The 27,396-nt window shown below is 46.3% G+C and overlaps 1 protein-coding gene across 1 annotated transcript in view; it reads right to left on the reverse strand.

Annotated features, from left to right (window-relative positions):
- LOC138492615 (solute carrier family 2, facilitated glucose transporter member 11-like) overlaps positions 1-27,396 on the reverse strand; it is a 306,936-nt gene that overhangs the window by 121,769 nt on the left and 157,771 nt on the right. The window contains exon 5 of the mRNA XM_069619908.1: positions 15,051-15,180. Within this exon, the coding sequence (XP_069476009.1) occupies positions 15,051-15,180 (130 nt within the window). The remainder of the gene's footprint in view (positions 1-15,050; positions 15,181-27,396) is intronic.

Consider the following 27,396-nt stretch of genomic DNA (forward strand, 5'->3'; position numbering starts at 1 on the left):
CAGCTAGATGCTTGCTTCCTCAAAGGAATGTCAAAACGCAAGGCTTTGTAGGGAAGGGTTACATGGCAGAAACAAGATACCACTGTGTGCATCCAGCTGTTGAGGTAAATTAAGTTACGATAACACGGCAGACCATTTCAAATCTATGGAAAATACTGAACATCCCAGGAAGTCATAAGTAGTTGGCAGATTAATGCTTCTACAATCAGCTAGGTGTCACAGACGAACGTGATGCGAATAAAAAGACAACTAATTGCCGCAATTAAATCTTAACAGGGTGGAAGTAGAATGACTCACAAAATAGTTATTCATAAATGTGTCAAGAACAGGATGACGGAGAATAGGTTCTTGAGACTTGGCTCCAACATGCCAGGAGATAACATGGGCTATTTTTTTTAATTAAGAATAAGGGGATACACTTGTCCTCTCTCTCCTTCCATCTACACAAAACATATCATTTTGCAGCCAGTTCATGAAGAGTGTGACCGCCTGATAACCGATGAGCATGTCTTTTTTCACCACAGAAGTAATTTAGGACATATCAATAATATTGAAGTATGATGAGTAACACTTTTTGTAAGGGAAGCTTATGGGTGGGATCTTAGATAAGGGTGTCAAATCACTGGTTGTGGACCTAAAGAAGTATATATGTAGCTTAGTAGAGGGAGCCAATGACCAGGAGTGATAGGTTTTCATAACTGTGATATCATATTGCCTATAAAACATGTTGTTTCCTGTATAGTTGTGGAGAATCCTTGAGTGAAAGCTTGGCCTTTAATCTTGCTTTTCCCCCCAGTCTATGTTGCAGTAAAGGTGGGTTACCTTGCATTTGGCATACCACAATCACTCTGTGTTGTCTCTTTTTTGCCAAATAGCAGCTAGAGGGCTATTTGGCTTTGATCTTTGATTCAAGATCAATGGCAATGTGCATCCTGGGTCCCCGGTATGCCAGGCTATCCATTGTAATCCCCCTTTGCTGCTTTAATTCTCCCCTGCCAGTCTTCAGGTTGGACACTGAGTTGGCATGCCCCATGTATGCATCTAGAAAAGCATGGACACAGGAAAAGCAGCCTGCTCTGCTGCAAATGGCATTATCAGAGCAGAGCAACATTCAGCCCCCTTTGATGGATCGCCCACTGGTCAAGCTCCAAAAATCGTCTTATTGACATGCCACCTCTTCCTGACCATGAATCTGGGATGGCCAACTAGTTGGCACCAAGTGTTGCAAGGAGTAGGCAGCTAAGGTTTGTGGCCTTGTGTTGTCTTAGCATAATCTGTATTTCTCAGAGCAGGCCTACTGCTTGTGGGCTGAGCATTATGTTTACTGTTTTGACATTAGCACCTAGGCCGGTCGAGGCAACCAATCAGGTTACTTCGATCGCGGGCTGAATCCCATGATCTTAACCAGGGTTCCGAGCAGCCTGATCGCTGTGCTCAGGCCAATACCTTGGACTCTGGCCGTTATCACCTGATCCAGCCCAGTCGGATCGGGTGTGATTGCTATATTAATGATATACTGGCCTCTTATATAATGATATGCCTTTGGCTATTGCAGTTTCTAGGCAACACATTTAAATTAGCTATAGACTTTCCATGGTCTGAGCATGACTTAATTTATTTATCTCTTGGGGTGATTATGATTTTGATCAACAAAAAACAACTTGTGCAAGACTGTGCTTAAAATCAAGTTACTAAGCAGTGAAAATAAATCATGGAATTGGTTCAGGTATTTACAAGAACTATAGTCGACTGCACCTAATTTTGGGGATTGAGTAAGCAAGACCATTAGGTTGAGCACTTCATGACATATTCCTACTGCTTTTAAGCACTGTAATTATAACACTTATTCTCACCAAATTCGATAGCATGCAAGTTATTGACATAGAAAGGATGAGATGTCTCCTGCTGTGGGATATCACATGCTATTGGGGAAACTGGTACAGAGTCTTCACCGTCCAGGCAACCGTATGAATACTATGACAATACTGTAAATAATTGGATAACCAATACTAATATTTTTGCTTATTAGTTCATGCTAGTATACTTTCAATTGTTTATCCTGAATCATTGTGGACAGTTTCAACATGGAATGGTGTGCACAGTAGAGACAATATAAAAATCTACCAATTCATTAAAAAATATTTTATTAGGAATAAGCTTTTAAAATATTCAAAACAAAATAAATATATGTGACTAGCCTCTCTTGATATCAGATAAACAAAATGAGCTCATATCCCATTTACACTTATACCACAATACTTTCTTGCATTCGGGCGTAGGGTGCTCAGCCAATGAGATGACTAGAAACGTGGATGAGAAGTGATAGTGTACCACCCATATTTTACCAGCCACCTGCGGCCCTTGCATGGGTGCTGCCCTTTTTTGGCACCCCTGGCCCCTCCTCTAGCCCGCTGGCCCTAAACCTCTCTGGCTCACCCCTTCACTCCAAATCATACATCAACCCATACCCTAGTTACCTGCTTGGGCTTTCCGAAACCGTTGTCTCCTTGCTGTCGGGCCGCCGCCAAAGAAATGGAAAATTGACTTTGTCCCTTTTCTATTTTCTATGGTGGCAGCCATCTTGCTCTTTCATGGGCGATTAGGCTCACGCAATACACATTAGGCCATCTCCCTTGTAAAACCCTTTGATTAAAAGTAACCCTATTCTCATCCTCGGACAGACACAATTTCTGGGGCACCAGTGGTCCAGCGATGAATATCAGTTTCTGAACCATAAATCAGCCCCACATCTCTATTACACCTGAAGAGATGTGAACAGATTGGAAGCACAAAGTAGATTAAAAAACCTCCTTGTCCAATGTTGGTGACGTGGACAGAACGGCAGGCTTATCTCCGCAAGGTCATGGATCGATGGTTTGTTGCAACACAGCAAAAACCCAATTGTTAACCAGTGATAAAAGGGACTGTCCAGTCAAGGCTGTATACAAATATCTACTTTATTATTATTATAAAAGACAGTTTTAGCACACTACAAAATACATACCACCCTTTAAAGGAACACAGAGGACAGACAGTTTCACGAAGGAAAGGGATGCACTCTGGATACTGACAGGAGGGAAGTCGGTAAAGCAATCAGTCTTAACTGTTCAAGGTTATTTGGTTTCAGCACCAAAGGAGCAACGGGCCGTACATGTCACTAGGGGCCTTCGGAGAAGGAACAGGGAGACAGAATGACAATGTACCTGGTGCTTGAGATGATCTTGATGATCAACAGCGTAAAGTCGGTTCCAGGATGCTTTGCAGTTCCTGTGAAAAAGTTCAAGACAGGAGACAGATGTGGATATCAGGCGGCAGGCAGTTCGGCAAGCGAGGCTGAATGGATGGCTGCAGGCTGGCCTACATGGCAGCTCAGGCTCAAGAATCATTGTCTCTGTGCTAGTTGGCAGATTTGGAACACTGGTCGAAGCGTCTCGTACAGCTTTAATGACTGCAATGTGACAACAGTCAGTGTTTCAGCCGGCCACGGTTCGATGCATCGACTGTCTTTAAAATGTCCTTAAAAGATGGACTCTGGCTGATGCTTGTTGTGGCACTACTCATAGCTTTTTCGCAGGGCTCGTGCCATCCTTTAAGGAGGCTGGCCCAAAGCTGAGTGGAGTGTTTGCAGGCAACAGACTTGCCCTTTGTTCAGAGACTCTCTGGCACTTCCCACCTAAGAAGCTCGCTGGCAGAACCTTGGAGGGCACGCTGTATGCTTGCTGGATACCGGTTCTGGAGCTGCTGGATGGGTCTTCTGAATTTGAATTTGAATTATTTATATAGCGCACACAACAAACTGAATCAAATCCTGGCGTGGATGATATCATAGGCTAAAAATACAGAAACAGCCAATTTGGTGGATAAATGCCACTGAAATGTACCAGAGAAACAGAAAGAAGAACCACATTTATTTGAACATGTAGGTCTTTTAGCCAGCTCTAAAAATTAATAGAGAATTTGCCCTTCTTAGATTCAATGGAAGACTATTCCATAGTCTTGGCCCAGCAGCTGAAAAACTGCGATCTCCTCTTGAGACATAGTTCGTCCTAGGGATAATAAGTAGACTGGGGTCTACCGATCTAAGAGCCCGTGTAGGCTGATAGCGCTTCAATTTGTTTATTAGATAGGTTGGTGCCAGCCCATGCATACATTTGTACACCAAATACCCTATTTTAAATTTGATACAGTCTTTACCGCTAATCAATGCAGCGACCAACGAAGACCAGTGATTGGGGTGTTTTTGGCTTCACCAAAAACCAGCCTTACATCTGCGTTTTGGGCCTTTTGAAGATGGTAAATCTGTTTGGCCGGAACTCTAACCAAGAGTCCATTGCAGTAATCTAACTTAGAATTAACTAAGGCTCTCACGACCACAGCACAATCATTTTCAGGAACATAGGTCAGTGCTTGGTGTAGGAGACGGATGTTATAGAAAACTACTTCTACCTTGACTGAGACTTGGCCATTACAGCCCATATCGCTTTGCCAAATACAGCCTAGGTTTTTAATCTAAGTAGCATATTTAAGACTAGTCCCTAAAAACTGGGGAGGTGGGGTCAGCTCTCTCCCTCGAGCAGATGCTTCGGACCATACAATATCACCTCAGCTTTTTTGAGGTTCAGTTGCAACCAGTTTTTTTCCATACTGGTCCCTATTTCTTCAAGACACATACCAACTACGGTGAAAGCATCCACCACATCATCAAGCCTAATATATAGCTGGGTGTCGTCAGCGTAGGAGTGCAATCTAAGATGATATTTTCCAAAATGTCCATTAAGACACAAAGATATATATTTAAGAGTACTGGAGAAAGTGCTCATCCCTGTGGCACACCACAACACAACACCACACATCTCCTCTGAGTCTGGTATCTCCCTCATTTCCCTGGGACATGTTTAGGGGAGGAATCTTGCTTCCCTCTTGGAAATCCTGGCCCTCCTTCACTGGCCGAATCTGTAAGGTTAGACTGTACCTTCAGCCAGGGTCCAAATGAGTTCTTCTTCTTAGACCTTTCAACATCGTTGGATGATCTGCTAAGTGAGGGCACCAGCCCTCTTTCAAAGCCAAATGGACCCACCCCAGTGATTGGTGCAGGCTAAACCTACCTTAATTAATAAATCCTGGGTTCCCACCAACAATATTATGCATGAGGTCATAACGAGACTGCTTTGCAACAGGAAAGGTAAGTGGTGACAACATGTACTATTAAGTCACACCCATCTTCCTGACTGTTGTGGATTAAAGTGTGTCTCTGGTTAATTGAGCTCTCTGTGACTCATGATCAAAGCGCAGGTCTCCCTTGAGGTTTGTGGTGAGAAAAGACTTTCTGTCTCCATCAAATCAGATACTTCTTCCCTCCAAAAGGGGGTTCACTGCAGGGGTTGCCTAGTGTAAAAAGTTGTCCGAGGTCGATAAAATAGCACCACACACCGTGGGTAATAATAAGTAGCGGTTAGGTACCTGAGGGTTCGTAGCGCTATATAAATGACAAATTGTTATTATTATTATTATTTTCATAATACCCTGATAAACATGCCACAGGACACATCTACACACAACAGATATTATTTTATCTCACACTGCATTTAACTGATTATGATAAGATAACTGTGTCCCCATGGCATAATGTTAGTGAAGAAGTTAAAAACAAGTAGATTTCCAGTTAGAGCAGGAAATGCTATTGGCCCAGTTGTGGAGACAATAAGGGCTAAGAGAAGTATTGCAGATGATGAAAGTTATATGAGAAGGTATTTTGATAATTCCATAAATATTGAACGAAACTCATGGTATAGGTCAATGGAGAAGGTGGGAAGAGAGAGATCAAGGGAAAGCTGCTTTGTTTGCTCACTTATCCCCCATGCCATGACAGCCTCTCGAGTATTTATACCTCAAGAAGTACCTGAGTAAAGAGCACACTGCTTTGTACATCTCGCAGTATGCCAGAGCAGAGGACAATTTCAGGGACAATTGGCTATGATGAAGTATCTCACAGGATCAGAATTCCCATACGTGGACAACTATGTAAAAGAGGCACACATGATGGAGAGTATAAGAATGAAAAGTAAGGTGCTCAAGTACATACTATCAGGTGCAAAAAGAGGAGATGTTGAAGTACTGGATCACTAAATATTAAGTTGCACAGATGCCCAGTTTAATTTGATACCTCATTGTGCCAACAGACCACTATTGCAAATAAAAGGGAAAGTATATTCCTCAGGAGGATGAGTTTATGTAATAATGGGATGCAAAGCAGAGGCAATGTGGACTGCACCAATAGAAGTGATAAAAAATGCAGACAGAGTGTGCTGGGAGGAATGGAAAGAAACTGCAACATTTTTAACATGGTTGGAAGATGAAGCAGGACCACTATCCATAACCGAACTACAAGCACCAACATTATGCTTTAGAAATAATAATTCAGTAAAGCTTATTGACAATGAAGGGTTAAAACGCATTATGGATTTACCAGTTATGAAAGTTGGCACAGCTGTACTAAAGGACCATTACTGGGCCTGCGGTACAAGAGCATATATGCAGCTTCCACCCAACTGGGCTGACATATGTACAATAGTGCTACTACATGCACTGGCACTTGTAATACTACAAAGTGAGGTTTGACATTGGGACCTTTCCTTCAATGGACAAAGCGCCTAAAATGCACTCAAAAAAACAATTCTTCCAAAGATCCCATATGCTGCATTGGATGATATCCTAGACAGTCATAAGTTGTTTGGTAAAACAACAATGTTCTTCACATCCTTTCTAATGCCTGGCCTGCACGCAGCAGCAAATGCACATTGGATCCAGATAAATAGGTGGGAACTGTTACAAACTATTAATGGCACAATAAAAGGCTTTGATGCCATCAGGGAGGAGTTAAGAGCGGTCAGATTGATGACCCTACAAACAGGTATGCTCTGGACCTCCTCACAGCCGTGGAGGGAGGAGTGTGCACAAAGATAGGGCCAAGTTGTCGTACATATACCCACACATGATGAGGAGAATGGGACTTAGACAGAGGCCATATACTCCCTGCAATAGTCACATGATAAAATGGAGGAGGAAGTGGATGGCATTGAGGACAATAGCTGGTTCAGTTATCTATTCTCCTGGATGCCTACCTGGCTGACAGATGCATTAAAAATTCTGTTGGCAATTTTGGTACTGGTCTTAGTGGCGTTTTGCATCTTGAGGACAGCAATAAGCCAATGTAAAAAGACTTGCATGAATGCACTCCAAATGACAGTAATAGTTAATGTGGCTGACAACATACATCAAACTGATTATGAAGTTTACTGTCCCATGTACCCATTGGGGCAGGGAACTGGACAACCTGGAACATTGTTTACATGCCCAAAAGATAACCATAACTACAATAAGCAATGGTTGAAATGTGACGACAATGGATAGTGCTGGCTGAGGACATGCAGTCCAGCAGAATACGTAACACACAGAGGTAAATTGAGTGGGGTCACCAGAGTGTGGATGCCAAAGGATGGCTATAATATGATGAGACAAAATGAAGGTGTGGGCGATGTCTCGACCAGAGGGGGGAATATAGTGGGGCAATTGTTGACTAGAGAGCATGCAAAGAGAGCATGCAACCCCCTGCCTTCCTTAGAAGAAATTGAATTATAAAATCAGAAAGGACACATTTGAAACTGCACTTTAAATTCTCCTGGAAATGCAGCTGGCACAAATGTTAGTTAGTTTTGCTATCAAGTAGGGGACAGCTAAGGCATTAGCTTGCACAATTAGTATTTTTTTAATTAGCATAGACTTGGTGACAAGGAGGCATGTACCCAGGATAGTGGCTGACTTCCCAAGAAGGGCAGCAAGGCAATAGGGAGGGTGAGGTTTCAGCTTATCCATAGGTACAGGTATCATGTGCCAGGCATGCATCAGGACTTGGTAGATAGCAAAATAAATAGAGAGCAAATGTGTCCTGCAGAGGAAAATAACGTGACAAGCAGCTGTCATTTTAAATTGCACCAGCACAGCAGAGAATTGAGCCCTAGTTGAGCACGCTTGAACAAATACACTTAATTCAGGGGACATTGATTAGCCAGCTAGATGCTTGCTTCCTCAAAGGAATGTAAAAACGCAAGGCTTTGTAGGGAAGGGTTACATGGCAGAAACAAGATACCACTGTGTGCATCCAGCTGTTGAGGTAAATTAAGTTACGATAACACGGCAGACCATTTCAAATCTATGGAAAATACTGAACATCCCAGGAAGTCATAAGTAGTTGGCAGATTAATGCTTCTACAATCAGCTAGGTGTCACAGACGAACGTGATGCGAATAAAAAGACAACTAATTGCCGCAATTAAATCTTAACAGGGTGGAAGTAGAATGACTCACAAAATAGTTATTCATAAATGTGTCAAGAACAGGATGACGGAGAATAGGTTCTTGGACTTGGCTCCAACATGCCAGGAGATAACATGGGCTATTTTTTTTAATTAAGAATAAGGGGATACGCTTGTCCTCTCTCTCCTTCCATCTACACAAAACATATCATTTTGCAGCCAGTTCATGAAGAGTGTGACCGCCTGATAACCGATGAGCATGTCTTTTTTCACCACAGAAGTAATTTAGGACATATCAATAATATTGAAGTATGATGAGTAGCACTTTTTGTAAGGGATAGCTTATGGGTGGGATCTTAGATAAGGGTGTCAAATCACTGGTTGTGGACCTATAGAAGTATATATGTAGCTTAGTAGAGGGAGCCAATGACCAGGAGTGATAGGTTTTCATAACTGTGATATCATATTGCCTATAAAACATGTTGTTTCCTGTATAGTTGTGGAGAATCCTTGAGTGAAAGCTTGGCCTTTAATCTTGCTTTTCCCCCCAGTCTATGTTGCAGTAAAGGTGGGTTACCTTGCATTTGGCATACCACAATCACTCTGTGTTGTCTCTTTTTTGCCAAATAGCAGCTAGAGGGCTATTTGGCTTTGATCTTTGATTCAAGATCAATGGCAATGTGCATCCTGGGTCCCCGGTATGCCAGGCTATCCATTGTAATCCCCCTTTGCTGCTTTAATTCTCCCCTGCCAGTCTTCAGGTTGGACACTGAGTTGGCATGCCCCATGTATGCATCTAGAAAAGCATGGACACAGGAAAAGCAGCCTGCTCTGCTGCAAATGGCATTATCAGAGCAGAGCAAGATTCAGCCCCCTTTGATGGATCGCCCACTGGTCAAGCTCCAAAAATCGTCTTATTGACATGCCACCTCTGCCTGACCATGAATCTGGGATGGCCAACTAGTTGGCACCAAGTGTTGCAAGGAGTAGGCAGCTAAGGTTTGTGGCCTTGTGTTGTCTTAGCATAATCTTTATTTCTCAGAGCAGGCCTACTGCTTGTGGGCTGAGCATTATGTTTATTGTTTTGACATTAGCACCTAGGCCGGTCGAGGCAACCAATCAGGTTACTTCGATCGCGGGCTGAATCCCATGATCTTAGCCAGGGTTCCGATCGCTGTGCTCAGGCCAATACCTTGGACTCTGGCCGTTACCACCTGATCCGGCCCAGTCGGATCGGGTGTGATTGCTATATTAATGATATACTGGCCTCTTATATAATGATATGCCTTTGGCTATTGCAGTTTCTAGGCAACACATTTAAATTAGCTATAGACTTTCCATGGTCTGAGCATGACTTAATTTATTTATCTCTTGGGGTGATTATGATTTTGATCAACAAAAAACAACTTGTGCAAGACTGTGCTTAAAATCAAGTTACTAAGCAGTGAAAAGAAATCATGGAATTGGTTCAGGTATTTACAAGAACTATAGTCGACTGCACCTAATTTTGGGGATTGAGTAAGCAAGACCATTAGGTTGAGCACTTCATGACATATTCCTACTGCTTTTAAGCACTGTAATTATAACACTTATTCTCACCAAATTCGATAGCATGCAAGTTATTGACATAGAAAGGATGAGATGTCTCCTGCTGTGGGATATCACATGCTATTGGGGAAACTGGTACAGAGTCTTCACCGTCCAGGCAACCGTATGAATACTATGACAATACTGTAAATAATTGGATAACCAATACTAATATTTTTGCTTATTAGTTCATGCTAGTATACTTTCAATTGTTTATCCTGAATCATTGTGGACAGTTTCAACATGGAATGGTGTGCACAGTAGAGACAATATAAAAATCTACCAATTCATTAAAAAATATTTTATTAGGAATAAGCTTTTAAAATATTCAAAACAAAATAAATATATGTGACTAGCCTCTCTTGATATCAGATAAACAAAATGAGCTCATATCCCATTTACACTTATACCACAATACTTTCTTGCATTCGGGCGTAGGGTGCTCAGCCAATGAGATGACTAGAAACGTGGATGAGAAGTGATAGTGTACCACCCATATTTTACCAGCCACCTGCGGCCCTTGCATGGGTGCTGCCCTTTTTTGGCACCCCTGGCCCCTCCTCTAGCCCGCTGGCCCTAAACATCTCTGGCTCACCCCTTCACTCCAAATCATACATCAACCCATACCCTAGTTACCTGCTTGGGCTTTCCGAAACCGTTGTCTCCTTGCTGTCGGGCCGCCGCCAAAGAAATGGAAAATTGACTTTGTCCCTTTTCTATTTTCTATGGTGGCAGCCATCTTGCTCTTTCATGGGCGATTAGGCTCACGCAATACACATTAGGCCATCTCCCTTGTAAAACCCTTTGATTAAAAGTAACCCTATTCTCATCCTCGGACAGACACAATTTCTGGGGCACCAGTGGTCCAGCGATGAATATCAGTTTCTGAACCATAAATCAGCCCCACATCTCTATTACACCTGAAGAGATGTGAACAGATTGGAAGCACAAAGTAGATTAAAAAACCTCCTTGTCCAATGTTGGTGACGTGGACAGAACGGCAGGCTTATCTCCGCAAGGTCATGGATCGATGGTTTGTTGCAACACAGCAAAAACCCAATTGTTAACCAGTGATAAAAGGGACTGTTCAGTCAAGGCTGTATACAAATATCTACTTTATTATTATTATAAAAGACAGTTTTAGCACACTACAAAATACATACCACCCTGTAAAGGAACACAGAGGACAGACAGTTTCACGAAGGAAAGGGATGCACTCTGGATACTGACAGGAGGGAAGTCGGTAAAGCAATCAGTCTTAACTGTTCAAGGTTATTTGGTTTCAGCACCAAAGGAGCAACGGGCCGTACATGTCACTAGGGGCCTTCGGAGAAGGAACAGGGAGACAGAATGACAATGTACCTGGTGCTTGAGATGATCTTGATGATCAACAGCATAAAGTCGGTTCCAGGATGCTTTGCAGTTCCTGTGAAAAAGTTCAAGACAGGAGACAGATGTGGATATCAGGCGGCAGGCAGTTCGGCAAGCGAGGCTGAATGGATGGCTGCAGGCTGGCCTACATGGCAGCTCAGGCTCAAGAATCATTGTCTCTGTGCTAGTTGGCAGATTTGGAACACTGGTCGAGGCGTCTCGTACAGCTTTAATGACTGCAATGTGACAACAGTCAGTGTTTCAGCCGGCCACGGTTCGTTGCATCGACTGTCTTTAAAATGTCCTTAAAAGATGGACTCTGGCTGATGCTTGTTGTGGCACTACTCATAGCTTCTTCGCAGGGCTCGTGCCATCCTTTAAGGAGGCTGGCCCAAAGCTGAGTGGAGTGTTTGCAGGCAACAGACTTGCCCTTTGTTCAGAGACTCTCTGGCACTTCCCACCTAAGAAGCTCGCTGGCAGAACCTTGGAGGGCACGCTGTATGCTTGCTGGATACCGGTTCTGGAGCTGCTGGATGGGTCTTCTGAATTTGAATTTGAATTATTTATATAGCGCACACAACAAACTGAATCAAATCCTGGCGTGGATGATATCATAGGCTAAAAATACAGAAACAGCCAATTTGGTGGAAAATTTCCACTGAAATGTACCAGAGAAACAGAAAGAAGAACCACATTTATTTGAACATGTAGGTCTTTTAGCCAGCTCTAAAAATTAATAGAGAATTTGCCCTTCTTAGATTCAATGGAAGACTATTCCATAGTCTTGGCCCAGCAGCTGAAAAACTGCGATCTCCTCTTGAGACATAGTTCGTCCTAGGGATAATAAGTAGACTGGGGTCTACCGATCTAAGAGCCTGTGTAGGCTGATAGCGCTTCAATTTGTTTATTAGATAGGTTGGTGCCAGCCCATGCATACATTTGTACACCAAATACCCTATTTTAAATTTGATACAGTCTTTACCGCTAATCAATGCAGCGACCAACGAAGACCAGTGATTGGGGTGTTTTTGGCTTCACCAAAAACCAGCCTTACATCTGCGTTTTGGGCTTTTTGAAGATGGTAAATCTGTTTGGCCGGAACTCTAACCAAGAGTCCATTGCAGTAATCTAACTTAGAATTAACTAAGGCTCTCACGACCACAGCACAATCATTTTCAGGAACATAGGTCAGTGCTTGGTGTAGGAGACGGATGTTATAGAAAACTACTTCTACCTTGACTGAGACTTGGCCATTACAGCCCATATCGCTTTGCCAAATACAGCCTAGGTTTTTAATCTAAGTAGCATATTTAAGACTAGTCCCTAAAAACTGGGGAGGTGGGGTCAGCTCTCTCCCTCGAGCAGATGCTTCGGACCATACAATATCACCTCAGCTTTTTTGAGGTTCAGTTGCAACCAGTTTTTTTCCATACCGGTCCCTATTTCTTCAAGACACATACCAACTACGGTGAAAGCATCCACCACATCATCAAGCCTAATATATAGCTGGGTGTCGTCAGCGTAGGAGTGCAATCTAAGATGATATTTTCCAAAATGTCCATTAAGACACAAAGGTATATATTTAAGAGTACTGGAGAAAGTGCTCATCCCTGTGGCACACCACAACACAACACCACACATCTCCTCTGAGTCTGGTATCTCCCTCATTTCCCTGGGACATGTTTAGGGGAGGAATCTTGCTTCCCTCTTGGAAATCCTGGCCCTCCTTCACTGGCCGAATCTGTAAGGTTAGACTGTACCTTCAGCCAGGGTCCAAATGAGTTCTTCTTCTTAGACCTTTCAACATCGTTGGATGATCTGCTAAGTGAGGGCACCAGCCCTCTTTCAAAGCCAAATGGACCCGCCCCAGTGATTGGTGCAGGCTAATCCTACCTTAATTAATAAATCCTGGGTTCCCACCAACAATATTATGCATGAGGTCATAACGAGACTGCTTTGCAACAGGAAAGGTAAGTGGTGACAACATGTACTATTAAGTCACACCCATCTTCCTGACTGTTGTGGATTAAAGTGTGTCTCTGGTTAATTGAGCTCTCTGTGACTCATGATCAAAGCGCAGGTCTCCCTTGAGGTTTGTGGTGAGAAAAGACTTTCTGTCTCCATCAAATCAGATACTTCTTCCCTCCAAAAGGGGGTTCACTGCAGGGGTTGCCTAGTGTAAAAAGTTGTCATAGACATGTCATTCACTGCCCTCATACAGAGGGGTGGCAGATATCTTCAAGCTGACACATTGCATATCAAAGAGGTGTTGGTGTTTCCTATCCATTGTGTTAGTTCTGTGAGCTGTCATCTTTGCAGGCCTGTTTTCATTTAACTCTCATCAGTATGTGCTGCCACCACACTGAACTCTAACAATAGAACAGGGTGGATCTATGGAGCCTTTGATATTTTAATTAGGCTGGCCAGGGCTGGAGGAAGGTGTTGCCTTCGCCCTTCAGTGATGCTTTGATGTACCTATTGCAGTCACATTCCAGCTAAATGTGTCAGGGAGGACTGCGCCTGTAGGCTGTGTCCCCCCGGATTACACTTGACTATGTGTTTGTTGTGCGGCAAGCATAGTAAAATGTGTGCGGATTAGCCCCATGCATTTTCTGAGGTTGATCTGCCATCATTCATTTTTATATCAAAACTTCAAAAAAGCCCTTGCGAGCGCTCACTTCGTGTGCGTATGGTCGAATTCCTTAAATAGAGGTAAGCACAAAAAGAGGAACGGAGCAAGGACATCAGCGGGTGGTAGTAATTTGGCTACCGTTACCAGGCGGCTCTATGTTACAGGGGTCACAATGTTGCAGTATGTAACAAGCTATTTTGCCACATTTGGCGAAGGACATTTTTACACATTTATGTGGCATTTTTAGGGTGTGTGCTAGGGTTAGCATCATACAAATCCCACACAAAATGCAGTGAAATGTCTGCTGCAGGCAGTTTAACAAGATCCGTCCAAGTACTGGATAACTCCTCCATCATTTGCCTATTGGGATTTGTATTGTTGGGCCACTTCAGCTGAATACATTTAAGTAGAATTAATGTAAAAGCAAAGCCCAGGGGTGGAGCAGGGTGTCCTTCATGACATGGAGCCACCTGGCAGCCTTAGATTCAGACGAATGGTGGGTAGAAAGGGATGAGCAGGGTTTGTGACCCCAACCAAGAAAATGGACACAGGAAAGGAACAGTTCATTCAATGAAACAACATACCAGCCAAAAGAAGGAAAGAATGCAGATGGGGATTTGGAGAGGTAGGGGGGAAAAGAAGAGTAGAGGTTTATACCCCAAACTCAACATCAGTGAAAGGAAGGCAGGGAAATGGGAAAGGGCGTAATGAAAGCAAATAATTAGGAAAACCATGAAAACATTTAAATTAAATAAGTAAAATCTTTTGCAAATGAGGATGTTAGGCAGTGTATTTCAGCCGGAAAACATATCCTGTGAAAATAGACAATCTGCCAGATGTTTCCACTGCACACAGATCTGACTTCCTCGGAAAGTATGAAGGGTTCAATTTCAAGAGGTTTCAAAGCAAGATACATCCATAAAGAAGTCATAATGCACATGCTGAGCACCATTTTAGGTTTTGGAAGAACTACGAATGTTATCTTATCCAGAGTGTAAAATAAAAGAGCCTCAGTGTGACTGGATCCCACGAGTGGGTAATAATAGTGAAACCGATGCTTGGAGGCTGGAGGAATCCGGCATGAATTGCTAGATACGTTTCCAAATTATTAGCCAAAAACACGCAGGACAAAAAGGTGATAAGTTTTACCTGAGCCCCACAAGTTGACCACAGAATTTTCCAAAGGTCACAAAAATGCAGCATGTGACGTTGGTGAATCCGCGTAGTTTCTTTGGGGCAATTTCGCTCAAATACTGCGCGTGAATGTTCATTCCCAAACCTGGAACAGAAAGAGAAGAGGGATCTCAAGTAAATGATGGAAAGAGAAGAGGGATCTCAAGTAAATGATGGGGGTCACTGAGGCTGCAGACATCAGTGGTCGAAGTATACGAAAAGAAATAGTGGAACTATGTTCCCTGCTGGCCTGCCCCTGCTCCCCACGAACCCCATTGCCACAACCCCTCCCACACACAATACACCCCCCCCAAAGGGAACGTTCAGTGCAGTGCACTAAAAGTGAAAGTTTCAACTTCAGCCTACACTTTTATTTTAAAACAAAACCATTCCGGCACGGTTTCTTTTTAAAATAACAGTATAGGGGCTGTACAAGGTAATTAAAAAAAGTATAGGAGCACCGCTCCCAACCACTCCCGCTCACTTCGACCACTGGTAGACATCAGTTATGGACCATGTTTATCGCAGGGCAGTCTGACAAATCCAACTACTGGCGCTTCTAAGAACTGTCTTAAAACTGATGCCCCGTAGACCGGGGGTCATAAGAGGTTTAGTGGCGAATATTTACACAAGTGGTACAGCCGTGTCAACATTGGTTCCGCAATGCCAAAGACAAGGCTGTGCCTTTATGGCTCATGTATAAAGATGGGCAAGGTTTCCACATAAGAAGCAGATTTCGCCTCTTTTTCTAGCACCCACCTCTCCACAAAAATCACATCCATCCATGGGCAAAGGCGACATGGGGCCTGATTCTGAGCTCCGCTTAATATTAGCGTGTAAAGGCAACATTCTCCCCTACAGTTTTCGGCACCACCAGACTGAGGTGGGTGGGTGGAAAGATTGGAGGGGAGATGTCATGCTTTCCAGCTGTAAAAAGCTCAGCAATTATGTCTTTATGGTGCCGGTGTGTGCACCATTTATATTGCAAGCATTTCTGCAAAGTCTGACACTTTTCTTATTTACAAAAGTCGCCTTGATCCTTTAGTAAATAAGAAAACTGGTGCTGCATACTGAAAAATGCCTTCATTATACAGGAACAATCTTGCAGTAGATGTTAACAACACCTCAGAGGTTGTGCATTTTAACACCTTGTTTTACATGCCAAACCAGGGCTTTTGGAAGGAAGAATCCCCTCGCAGCGCCCGCACTGCATTACTGATGGTTGCTAGGGTTGTTGTCAAGCCCAAATCAGGCACATGCGAAAGTCGTGGCTTTGATGCCAGACCAACAGTTTTTCAATATGGTGCTTTTAAGAAAATTGTTCTTTCATCGAAGAACACGTTTCTCTTTTTGCACGCACCTCAGAATCAGGGCTTAGGTTGTAAGGCAGCCCAGCATGCACAATTCCTGACTGGGGCATGAACATTTCCTGCTTATTAGGGGGCCAGAATTTCCCAAATGTTCTAATTGGCTGGATTTCAATCAATCAGATTATCCACGAAATTCCAGACTTCAGACTGGAGTGAAATGTGTCGGCCGTGAAAGCCACACATGCAGAAGGATACATACAGATTGGAGGTAGTCTGGGGTTGAGTTTGGAAAGTGGTGCATGCTGGAAATCAAAAGACACAAAGAAATTAAATATGTACACTGAACGAAATGAAGGATATGGCGAATGCTTCTTTTTTACTAATGAAATTTCACTGCAGTATTTTTTACCACCATTTTTCCTGATTGGGTGCCACAAAATGCAGGGGAGAGACTCCATCCGAGTCGCCCACCATCTCCCCATCCCACATTGCCAAACTCGAACATGCCCCTGCATTTTGCAGCAAACAATTGCTCAAAATACATTTTCGGTGAAAATGCCTTGATAAAAGACTTTAAAGGGCATCATTATAAGTACAGGAGTGGTGTGGGAAAAACAGGGTTTAAAGTCAATGGGCCTCATTACGACGCAGGCGGTAAGTTACCGCCTGGGCCGTGACTTTACCACCATGGCGTAAACTACGTTTACCCCATGGTGGTTGGCGGACTTACCACCCCATTCCGACCTTGGCGGGGCGGTAAATCCCCAATCCCCATTTACCCTTCCCCATTCCCATTTTTGCCCGATAGGGCATAATGGGAGTGGGGAAGGCGTTAATTACGCCACCGTAAATTACGGTGGCGTAATTAACAACATGGTCCCTTAGCACCATGGATTTTAACACCTGCAGGTGTTAAAAGCTCCATGGCGCTAAGGGACCTCGTAATCAGGCGGTAAGGGTCGGCGCTGTTTACGCTGCCGTAAACCCCTTACCGCCTGGGTCCTAATGAGGCCCAATAAGTCGAATTTTAAAAAGTCGAATACCAAAATGTCCAAAAAAAATGTTTTAATGGGGGGTTTTCCCCACAGCCCCCCGTTTAGTTTTATTAGCTAAAGCAAAAAAAACATACAAATAAAAAAAACACATTCGGATTTTTTTTTTCGACATTTTTGTATTCAACTTTTTTCATTCGACATTATGGCCGGCCACCGGAAAACAGCAGTAATGCAGTGGAGAGTTGGAGGATTTACCTCCAGCATTCTGCTCCAGGTAAATCCTCAACTCCAGGACCATATGGCACGTGGGGTAAGGCAGTGGTAATTCTGTTACCGCCCATTTTTCCCTGCACTGCCATACTTTTAATGAGGCCCATGAGTAACTTTGACTTACCTGTATCCCTGGAGTTCTTCAGTACTAACCTTAGTTTCTTCATGGTGAATCGGCCGCCATGTGTTTTTCATTAACCCTGGTATTTTCAGTCAAGTTTTTACATGCAGTCAGGGAGCATTCACACTTTAGCAATAAAACCTGCCAGATCGGCCCCGGCGCCCATACCAACCGATCCAGCCTGCCGGACCGGGTACTATTGGTATTAGCACCCCAGGTTGCCAATCCCGTAACTGGTGCTGACAGCAATGATTTTTGTATGAATTAACAGGACGGGACGCCTTGCATCATTCATACAAAATACTTACACAAGATGGCCGCCCGGAGCTGGACGATGAGGCTCCGAGCGTAGCCCCACTTCCATTTCCATGGCGGGCAGCAGGGACATGGAGTGGCAGCAGCAGTGGCAGCAGGGGTGCCGCAGCTGCGGAAGGAATAAGGTAAGTGGGGCTGGGGGTGGGAGGAATTGGAAAACGGAGCGGAAGGGAGAATGGGGGAAGATGGCGGGCAGTGGGAAGCAGTGGTCAAGTTGGGATCTAGCCCACGAGCCAAACAACCTGATTGGTTGCTCTTTCAGTCCCGGGTGCTAATAAATGATTGCGATTATCTTTCCAATTTGAAATATTTAAATTAGAATGTCTACACTCAAGTGACCACAACTAGTGTTGGTCTTGCAAGATGGGTGTAGTCAGTTGTATTTGCAGGGTGATCCCATTGAAGTCAATGGACAATGAACAATGTTTGGGAGAGCCATGCATGCCAGGGTGATACCACTGAGCTCCAGCCCATATAGTACGGTTTTACTTTCCAATGTATTCTTAAGCAGCTGTACAACTGAATGAGTCTTAAAGCAGCCCTTCTTGAACATTCTCTTTTAAGCATTTAAGCAGAAAACCATGTCAGTCGATCTGGAAATGTGATGCTGATTAAAGGCAGGTGCAATTTGTTTGTTTTTCAAAGATAATCTCACCTCCCATTCCATACCGGTACTGTAGCATGGAAGTGGCACGCTTTGGTGCCAGAAGGGACGAGAGGCTCCTCATGGAGCACCAGTCAATGGCCCTCATTCCGAGTCATGCCGGTAAGTATAGGTATTTTCCGGCATGCCGTAAAGTACGACACTGTGCTGGTTGTAGGCTGAAAATTACGGCCCATTCCGAGCTCACGGACACGTGCTTTCCGCCATGCCAGAAAAGGACCGCGCAGCCTGCCGCAAAACCCCCCGAAAAAGCCCTACCCGCATGCAGCGACACGTAAAGTACAACACTGCCCTGTAAGCATTAGCGCCAGTGCATAACGGTGACCGTAATTAACGTTGACCGTAAATTACGGTGACCGGAAATTACGGTCACCGAAAAAAAAGGAACCGGAAATTACGACATCGCACAGGAACGGGAAGGAGAGCGGCGGCCATCTTTAAAAACACAATCCATTGCCATCCTCATCAGCCAGCAGCCCTGTGAGGAAACTAAAGTTGGGAACCGGACCAGGCACCGCAGGACATGCCGAAAGCACCAAAAAGGGTGGGGGATCGCATCCGCAAGCAGAGATTCTGCCCCGATGAACTCCAGGCCATGGTGGACTACCTGGCAGAGCATGCCGATGTAGTCTTCAGTAGCGACATGCGCAAGGAATCGACCCTCCGCAAGAAGGCCATCTGGGCGGAACTTGCACAGAGGGTGAGCGCTGTTGGCAACACCCCCCGCACTCCCAGGGACTACCGCAAGCGGTGGGATGACCTGCGGGTGCGGGTGCGGGGCCTCCTCTCCAGCAACCGCAGCCAGGCCCTGCAGACGGGAGGTGGGCCAAGTACCCCAGTACAACTCGAGCCGTGGGAGGAGACCTGTGCGGAGCTCATTGGCACTGAATCGATTGAGGGCGTGGGGACCATGGAGTGCGGGGGAACGACTTCTGCAGAAGGAGGTGAGTGTCGACAGTGTACACTGGCAATGTCCATTGCATGATGTAAACTGACCCAGGGGCCATGGAAGGCACCCTCTCGTGTTGCCCTCCCCCCATACAATGCATCCCCCCATCCAACAAATGCTGAGGCAAGTGCCGCCTAATGCTGACCCAAGTGCGGGTACATAACGCACATCAACCATAGTGCATTGACTTGCACAGCCCATCATGCACACTGTCCAGCGTGGTAGGCATGGTACCGGCCAAAATGTACATGACCAGGGCACAAAGAATCACTCCCAAACATGTGTATATGTCATCACCATGCACATGTACCACTGCTATAGCTACCCCCCAAACCGAACAAACCGTAAATGACCAAAATGTCCATGCAACCATGTATGCAAATAGGACATTGCACATACACTAATGTTGTCCCTCTCTCCTACCCCCACAGGCACAGACCATGACAGCACAGAGCCGCAAGGAAGTCGCCCAAGCACCTCTGCGGGTACTGGCAGGGTCAGGCCGAAGCCAGCAGCAAAGAAAAACATCCCCCAGCCTATGGAAAGGCCACTTGAAGCTGGCAGACCAGCAACCCCCCTAGCTCGGCACAGTCGAGCATCTCAGGTGAGGCTGCTGCTACCGCGCCGGATGAGTGGGAGCCTAGCCCGCCACCCATCCAGGGGCCCATGTCGGAGGACGAACAAGACAGCATTCACATGCCGGATCCATGCCTCGTGACCCTGGCGTCATGCAGCGACTCTGGAGATGCACAATCACCCGTGCACAGTCTTGCACTTGACCCGCAGGGGTATGACGTTGATCCCCCAAGTCCACCCATACCACCCCCTGCAGAGCATGCTGGTGCAAGTGGATCCTCAGATGGTCTCCCTTCTCATGACCAGCACCGAGTGCGCCAGGTGAGCGATCTCATTGAGAACTATATTGAGGACAATCGCCAGGCCAGGGCAGAACTACATGAGGAACTAATCCAAATGCGGCAGTCCCTCACTGACTGCACCACCACATTGTGCGACTCCCTGACGAACAGCACGACCCGGCTATGCCATGTCCTGAATCGCATAGCGAATGCCCTTGAGGCAGGGCAACACAATACGGAGCCACAGCAGGAGGACACGTCTGCGACAAGTGAGGCCACGCAATGTAGCCCGGAGAGACGCACTCGGCGTTCCTTGCGTCACCGGGATTTGCCTCCCCCAGACAAGGGGGGCAAGAGACATTAGCCATTCCTGCTACATGTGGGCCCCACACCCTACATGGGACTACTGCTCTGGAGTTGGGGGGAGGGGGGTGATGGTGTGTTCTGGAGTTGGGGGGGGAGGAGGGTGATGGTGTGTTCTGGAGTTGGGGGAGGGGGGAGGGAGGTGATGGTGTGTTCTGGAGTTGGGGGAGGGGGGGTTATGGTGTGTTCTGCAGTTGGGGGGAGGGGAGAGGGGGCATGGGCAGTTGCTGATGTAAGCACTATTTTTTTTTTCATTATCACAATACACAATTTGTGTCGCAAAGTTCAACCGTTGTGGACATTGATCATTGCACATTTCTTTATTGACTACTGCCAGTGCATGGTGTACAAGTATGCACAAGTCCGTTGCCCTGTGTGCCCATGTCATGACACCCTCTACTGACTTGTGTCCTGGAGACCTTGTCCACTGTAAGTACAGAGCATTACATGGCCCTCAAGTGCACAGCCTCAATGGACCTTTGTTGGCACTGCACCCTCCGCCTTCAGTGCATCGTCCTGTGGTTGTAGCAGTACCATGTCAGGGGTGAAAGCCGCTCACGTAGGGATGCACTTTTTGTCCATCTGCACATATGGCATGGGCCCATTCGACACTAGATATCATTGGAGGGGTCAGCCACCAGTCCTGGTCCGCCGGCACATATGTGCACCACGCAAGCCTGGTGACTGCTTCATCTATACGCATGGACGGGTATGGCCATAGTCTGGTTGCCCCATGGGCCTGTTCAGGGGGTTCATGGCAGGGGTCATGTGGCTTGCTGTCAGGGGACAGCCAACAACAGCTGCATGTGTCACCAAATGAGGTGGGTGTGTGGACTGTCATGGTGGAGAACAGTACTTGGCTGTCATGGCAGGGTTCCAATGATGGCCATCTGGACATGTCCATGGATGTATTGGGCACGATCAGGGACACAAATATGTGTCTGATGCAATGTAATGCAGTGGGGTGTTGTGTATACATGATGGTCCGTGAACGATGGTGTGGACATCTTGAGGTACATGTTCCTTTGTTGCATGCTGGTGTCCTGATGTCGGATCATTGTGGTGCTGTGTACTGTGTTCATTCTTATTTGGGTGTGATGGCTGTAGTCTGTGGAGCATGGTATTCATCCTGCTCTGATCCATTCTATGGTGATTCCCAACACTCCTATGGGGGTGCCATGCCGGTGACGTGTTTTCGTACCCCTGCTGCCCTCCGTGAAAACCACTCCCAGGGATGGGTCTCCAATGTGGTGCAAGGCTGGGGGATGCCACATTGTGCATGTGCAGTGTGTCCTCCGATATGCGCTTGCGGTTGTGGTGTCCGCCAATGAGTGGTGCTGGTGTAGTGTGCTTAGCCCTTTGTCAGTTGGTGGAGATGTAGTGTGATGTGGGTGCCTTATTCTGGCAAAGTGGGAATCTGTTCACATGTGCCGTTGCACTGGTTCTGTAGCAGGTTTGTTTTTGGGGTGAACTCCGTACAGTGGCTTCATCGTTTCAACGCAGTTGGTTCATACAGGCACCCACCCCGTGGCACCAGTGCACTTGCATGACACAGTCAGACGACTCAACAGCCAGCCAGACAGGTCATCCTGCAGGTTGGGCCATGTGGCGCGGTGGCGTGGTGATCAGCTGGCCATTTGAGTCATGTGTAGTTGTTTGGTGTCGGGCCCACCCATGTGTGCGGTTCTTGGTAGCGTTGCATTCCACCTGCATGTAGGGGGAGTGGTATTGTTTGCAGTTGCTGTCCGCAACGTGCATGCCAAGCTGGTCCACATACGACCTGTGGGTGCTGTCAGGGGCACCATTGTCATTTGGCATGCCTCCATTTGCATTAGGTCCAGCTTTACTGTTGTGTATCTCATGGGTGGTCCATGTTGGGGATTGGTGGACCCTTGTGTGCTTGGGGAGGTGTAACGGCACTTGTATATGTGGCCACATAATGGACGGTTGTGACATGCCACTGTGTGCTGGTGGGTGCCTTTGGCATGGGTGTGGGGCACAGGCAACACCATCACTTGTGCCGGGTTGGCACTGTACATTTGTATGGTGCTCGCTTTTCTTGTGTCTGTGGCGCAATATGGTGGTGACGGTGTCACGGTCTAGGTGGTCAGGGGTGTCTATCTGGTAGGACTTCTCCTAGAGCGGCCGGACATGCTGCGTGTGCATGGGGGCTGCTGGGGTGGTAACGGAGGCTGCACTGGTGCTGCATGCAGGGCCTGGCTCCCCCCTTCTTCTATTCCCTGTGTCTCCTCAGTGGGGGGGTGTGTTGTTGTTGCAGGGGTTTGTGTGGTTGTGGCCTTGCTTGTTCGATTGGTGTCATCTTGGTGTAGGAGGGGGGTGGTGTGTGGGTGTGTTCCTTTTCTGCTGTGGCAGACTCCTGGCCTCTGTCTGTGTTGCATGTGTGCACCTGTGGCTCTGGGTCCCACTGCTCAGGGTTCTTTACTCCTTCTCTGAGATGCCTGTATGTACTCCATGCCGGTAAGGTACTTTACGGCCTTGAGGAGGCCGTAATTTACGTGTGCTCCTTACTTGGAATCAGCTCCGGTTTACGCCTTGCCGTTAATTTCGCCATGGTGGGGCGCGCGCGCGACCCAAGACCGTAAATTACGGCATTGTATTTTACGGTGCCGTAATTTACGGTCTGAGGGGTCGGAATGGCATGGAGCGGAAATCCATGCCGGTAAATCATTACCGGCATGGTTTAGACCTTACCTCCATGCTCGGAATGACCCCCAATACCATTTCCAATTCTTTGGGGGTGTCAGGAGGCGCACATTGGTTTATGAAAGGAATTCTGAGCAGCCTTCCCATCCCCCATTATCTTACCGAGCTCCCCCACTGGAGTGCAAATGTGGTTCAGTCGCAGAGCCTCACTCACTACAATTATTCCTTTAGCTTCCAAGCCCTTATTCTTCACAGTTCCTATGGCATCAGGTAGCACTGCTCAGAATGAGCTTCAATAGGTCGACTAAAAGCACTGAACAACCTGCCTGAATGTTTCAAGAGTAAATGTTTTGGTCCACAAGAGTTAGGGTTAAATATGGAGCATGACACGACGCCCTGTAACAAGAGCGTAGCATGACAGGGAGGAGGATCGGGATGTGGGCAAGAAATCAAGAGCTGGATATGATATATGTCATTTATAACACGCCTGTACACAAGTGGATGAGAGAAGGTAATCATTGTGGGCGGGCTAAGGAAAGATGAAAGGAGTGGCACTTCGCCAGGAAGAGGTTGTGGGGGGTGTTCTCCATTCGTGGTTTTGGTTGAGCCGTTTAGGAGGGTGGGGCACAGTGAAAAGGGGCTTATGAAGTGTGTAGCAGGAGACAGTTCAGAGGTATCGGGTTGACATTTTTGATGTAATTGACCTGCAGCTGACCATTGACTCTTAGGAAGTGGACATTCAGTAGTCTCAATTTATGCGGCCTCTCAATCGGTGGGGTCATCTTTGAGCATGGACCGTTCGTACCCAATAGACGATGACTTCCTTTGGGGTTTTGTTATGGTTGAATTACTTTGGGGTTCAAACAAGCAGCAAAATGTTTATAGTTAGGTCGTCCTAGATTTACAATTCTCTTAGCATTGGCAAATAACCATGCGCACACACAGCTAATATTAAATTCTTAAAGAACAGCCCTTGGGCCACAATGGAGTGACCGATGTTATAGCCACGACCTGAATCATCATCTATGGTTCAAGTTTTCAAACATTTAAATTGTAGGATGGATTGTTGTGAAAAATGCAATGAGCCCCAAACCCGTTGTGCATTATTTACTTTGTGATGTAAGCATGCAACCCTTTTATTACAGAGATATTGATCAAATATAAAGATGTGTGGTCACTCTTAGATCCCCAACATGTCCTCTGATTTTATGCAAAGCAGCCAGCAACCCTTGCTGGTGTTCTGTGTGTCCTTCTCGTTCTCATAGGGGCATTTCAATAGAATATGATAAGTCTTTGTCAGACTCTCCATCTTTGAATGATAAACTTCTGTAAGAAAATAATTGATATGGTTATTCTAGGTTTTGTGAATATGCTTTGTATTCAGATTTTTATACCACAAACCTAGCTAGGATGCAACAGAGCGCTGTACAAATAATTTGTGGATAACAGAGATTGGGAGAAGGGGATGTTACAGGTTATAGTAGCTTGCCTATCCCATACTATAGGGGTGGTAGACATATGCTTAGATGTAGCAGGTTCTAAGTGACACCTAGGCTTTCCCTGAAGAGCAGAGTCTTGAGTTCCTTCCGGAACTGCAGGAGCGTGGAAGCAGTCCTGATTGCGACGGGGATGATGAAGAAATAGGCTGAGGCATAGCGAGAGAAGGTCAGTTTCCTAGTTTTCGTGGCTTCGCTCGGTATCCAGTGATATTAATGAAAAACAATACACTGAAACACATCGAAAGTGATTCGATATTTCTTTAAAGGCACTATCCAACACTTTCCCCATACATTCTAGGACTGGAGTTTGATTATATAACTGCAACAGTCCTAAAATATGTTGGGGTGAGTGTTGAGTGCCTTTAAAAAAAATATCAAACCATTTTCGCTGTGATTCGGTATTTTGATTTTCGTTAATATCACATAGATCCTGTTTGCTCATTGAGGCAAGTGCTGCATTCTTGTTAACATTGTTAGATTTTAAAAAAGAGTCATACAGAAGTACGCACGCTGACACACATGCTTTCTCACATGTTGTCACGCTGTGACACTCACTCTCTCTTACTCTCTATCTCCCCAGCATTTCGTAATTTACGGCTAGGATAGTAGCTCTGTGGGTTAATGCAGGCGGAGTGGTGTGAGAGTGGGCAGTCTGCGGCAGTCCCTCTCAGTCTTTCCACAGTCTTTCTTCAGTGGCTACAGAGACATTTTTTGGCGCCTTTTTCCTTCAAAATCAGAAGGCAGCAGCGAAGCGGAGCGGAGTGGTGTGAGAGTGGGCAGTCTGCGGCAGTCTGATGGCGTCTAGGGCGGATGGGGGAGAGACCCTGGACCTGAGACACAACATCTCTGAAGAGGAGGATGCTCCACGAAGACTGCGGAGTGCCAACAGTTCGTCTGCCCTTTTGTTGGCTCCCTCACCTTCTAGAGAAACTCACTCTACCCTGCCTTCTAACACTCTATCCTGTGTAGGCTCTTTGAAAAGATCAGGAGGCAAACTACAAAACGTCCCATCAAAGAAGTTACTCAAACCAAATGTGCAATCAACTGTGCAACAGCATGCCACTAAAAACAATATCTCCATACAGAAGCACAAACAACAACTACTACCAGAGGAGTGGATCGAACATACCCCTGGTTTCCCCACGGCTGGGGACGCCGCTGGCAGATCGAGGCGACTGGAGCAATGTAGCACTTTCACCTTAGAGCCGGTGAGGGGCACCAGCCCCAGAGGAGCCGCGGCGCCGCGACCCCCGGCTGCATCGGTGGACGGCGTGGGGGGTCCCCCCCTCGTAGGAGGGGAGGCCTCCCGGGCTGGAGACCGGGTGGGGCCGGGGTCGGATGGCGTCGGCGAGGAGCTCACGAGCAGGGCTGGCGGCAGGGCTGGCCGCGGCTCCCCGGATCAGCGGCGCTGCGGGAGAGCCTCGTTTGAGCAGCTGTTGGAGGCTGGGGCCGAGCGCGGACGGATTCGCACAGGAGCTGGGCAGGCTGAGGCCCGTGGTCCAGTCCCGGTGGATGACTCGGAGGAGCCGTCCCTCGGAGGAGGGGAGGCCTCCCGGGTCGTGGACCGGGGGGAGCCGCGGCTGGGCTGCACAGGTCCTGTTGCACGCAAGGGAGCTACGTGCACACTCCAGCATCCGGATGAGGAAACCAGAGTCTGTGGGGCAGAGAAGCCCTTAAACTTGACTCCTCCTGGTTTAGCTGCCCCACAGCGCCACCAGGCGGACACGAATATTGTGACAGAGCCCCCACTACAAATTCTAACAAAGGCTCAAGTTCACAATAAACTTTCTTCACCACCAGCAGAACGTGCGGAATTGTCCATTTATGAAAGAAATGGCCTAAAATCGCCAGAGGGAGGGGACAAGACCCTTAAACACTCAGTTGAGACGATTTCAACCTCGCCCGCACCAACCTTCTCTCCTTTGGCCCCCATAAGTCTTGAGCCCATCGAACCTGAGGTTGACAAATCTAAAGACTTGAGGAGGGGTAGCAAACAGGGGGATCCAACTCGCCAATTACATGGAATCCCATTTAGACTGCTTTCTAAGAAAAATTTTGACCTTCCAAAGTCTACCAAGTGAACAGCTGCAAAAAAACCTCCGAGATTAGCAACACCAATGGCGAGTCAGCGTTTGGAAAACTCACTAAAAACGCTTTTTCACAGACAAGCCATAAAGAAATTGCACCAAACAGGGCTTGGGGAAATCTCAGACGCAGATCTTTTGGAAGCTCTCCTAGAACCTCTACTCACTGTATCATCGGGCTCTCAGAAGAATACCTCCAGCAGTGGGTTTATGGCTCCATCAACTCATACA

This window comes from Ambystoma mexicanum, chromosome 10, assembly GCF_040938575.1.
Source record: "Ambystoma mexicanum isolate Mex_15411 chromosome 10, UKY_AmexF1_1, whole genome shotgun sequence".
NCBI classification, from domain to species: Eukaryota; Metazoa; Chordata; class Amphibia; order Caudata; family Ambystomatidae; genus Ambystoma; species Ambystoma mexicanum.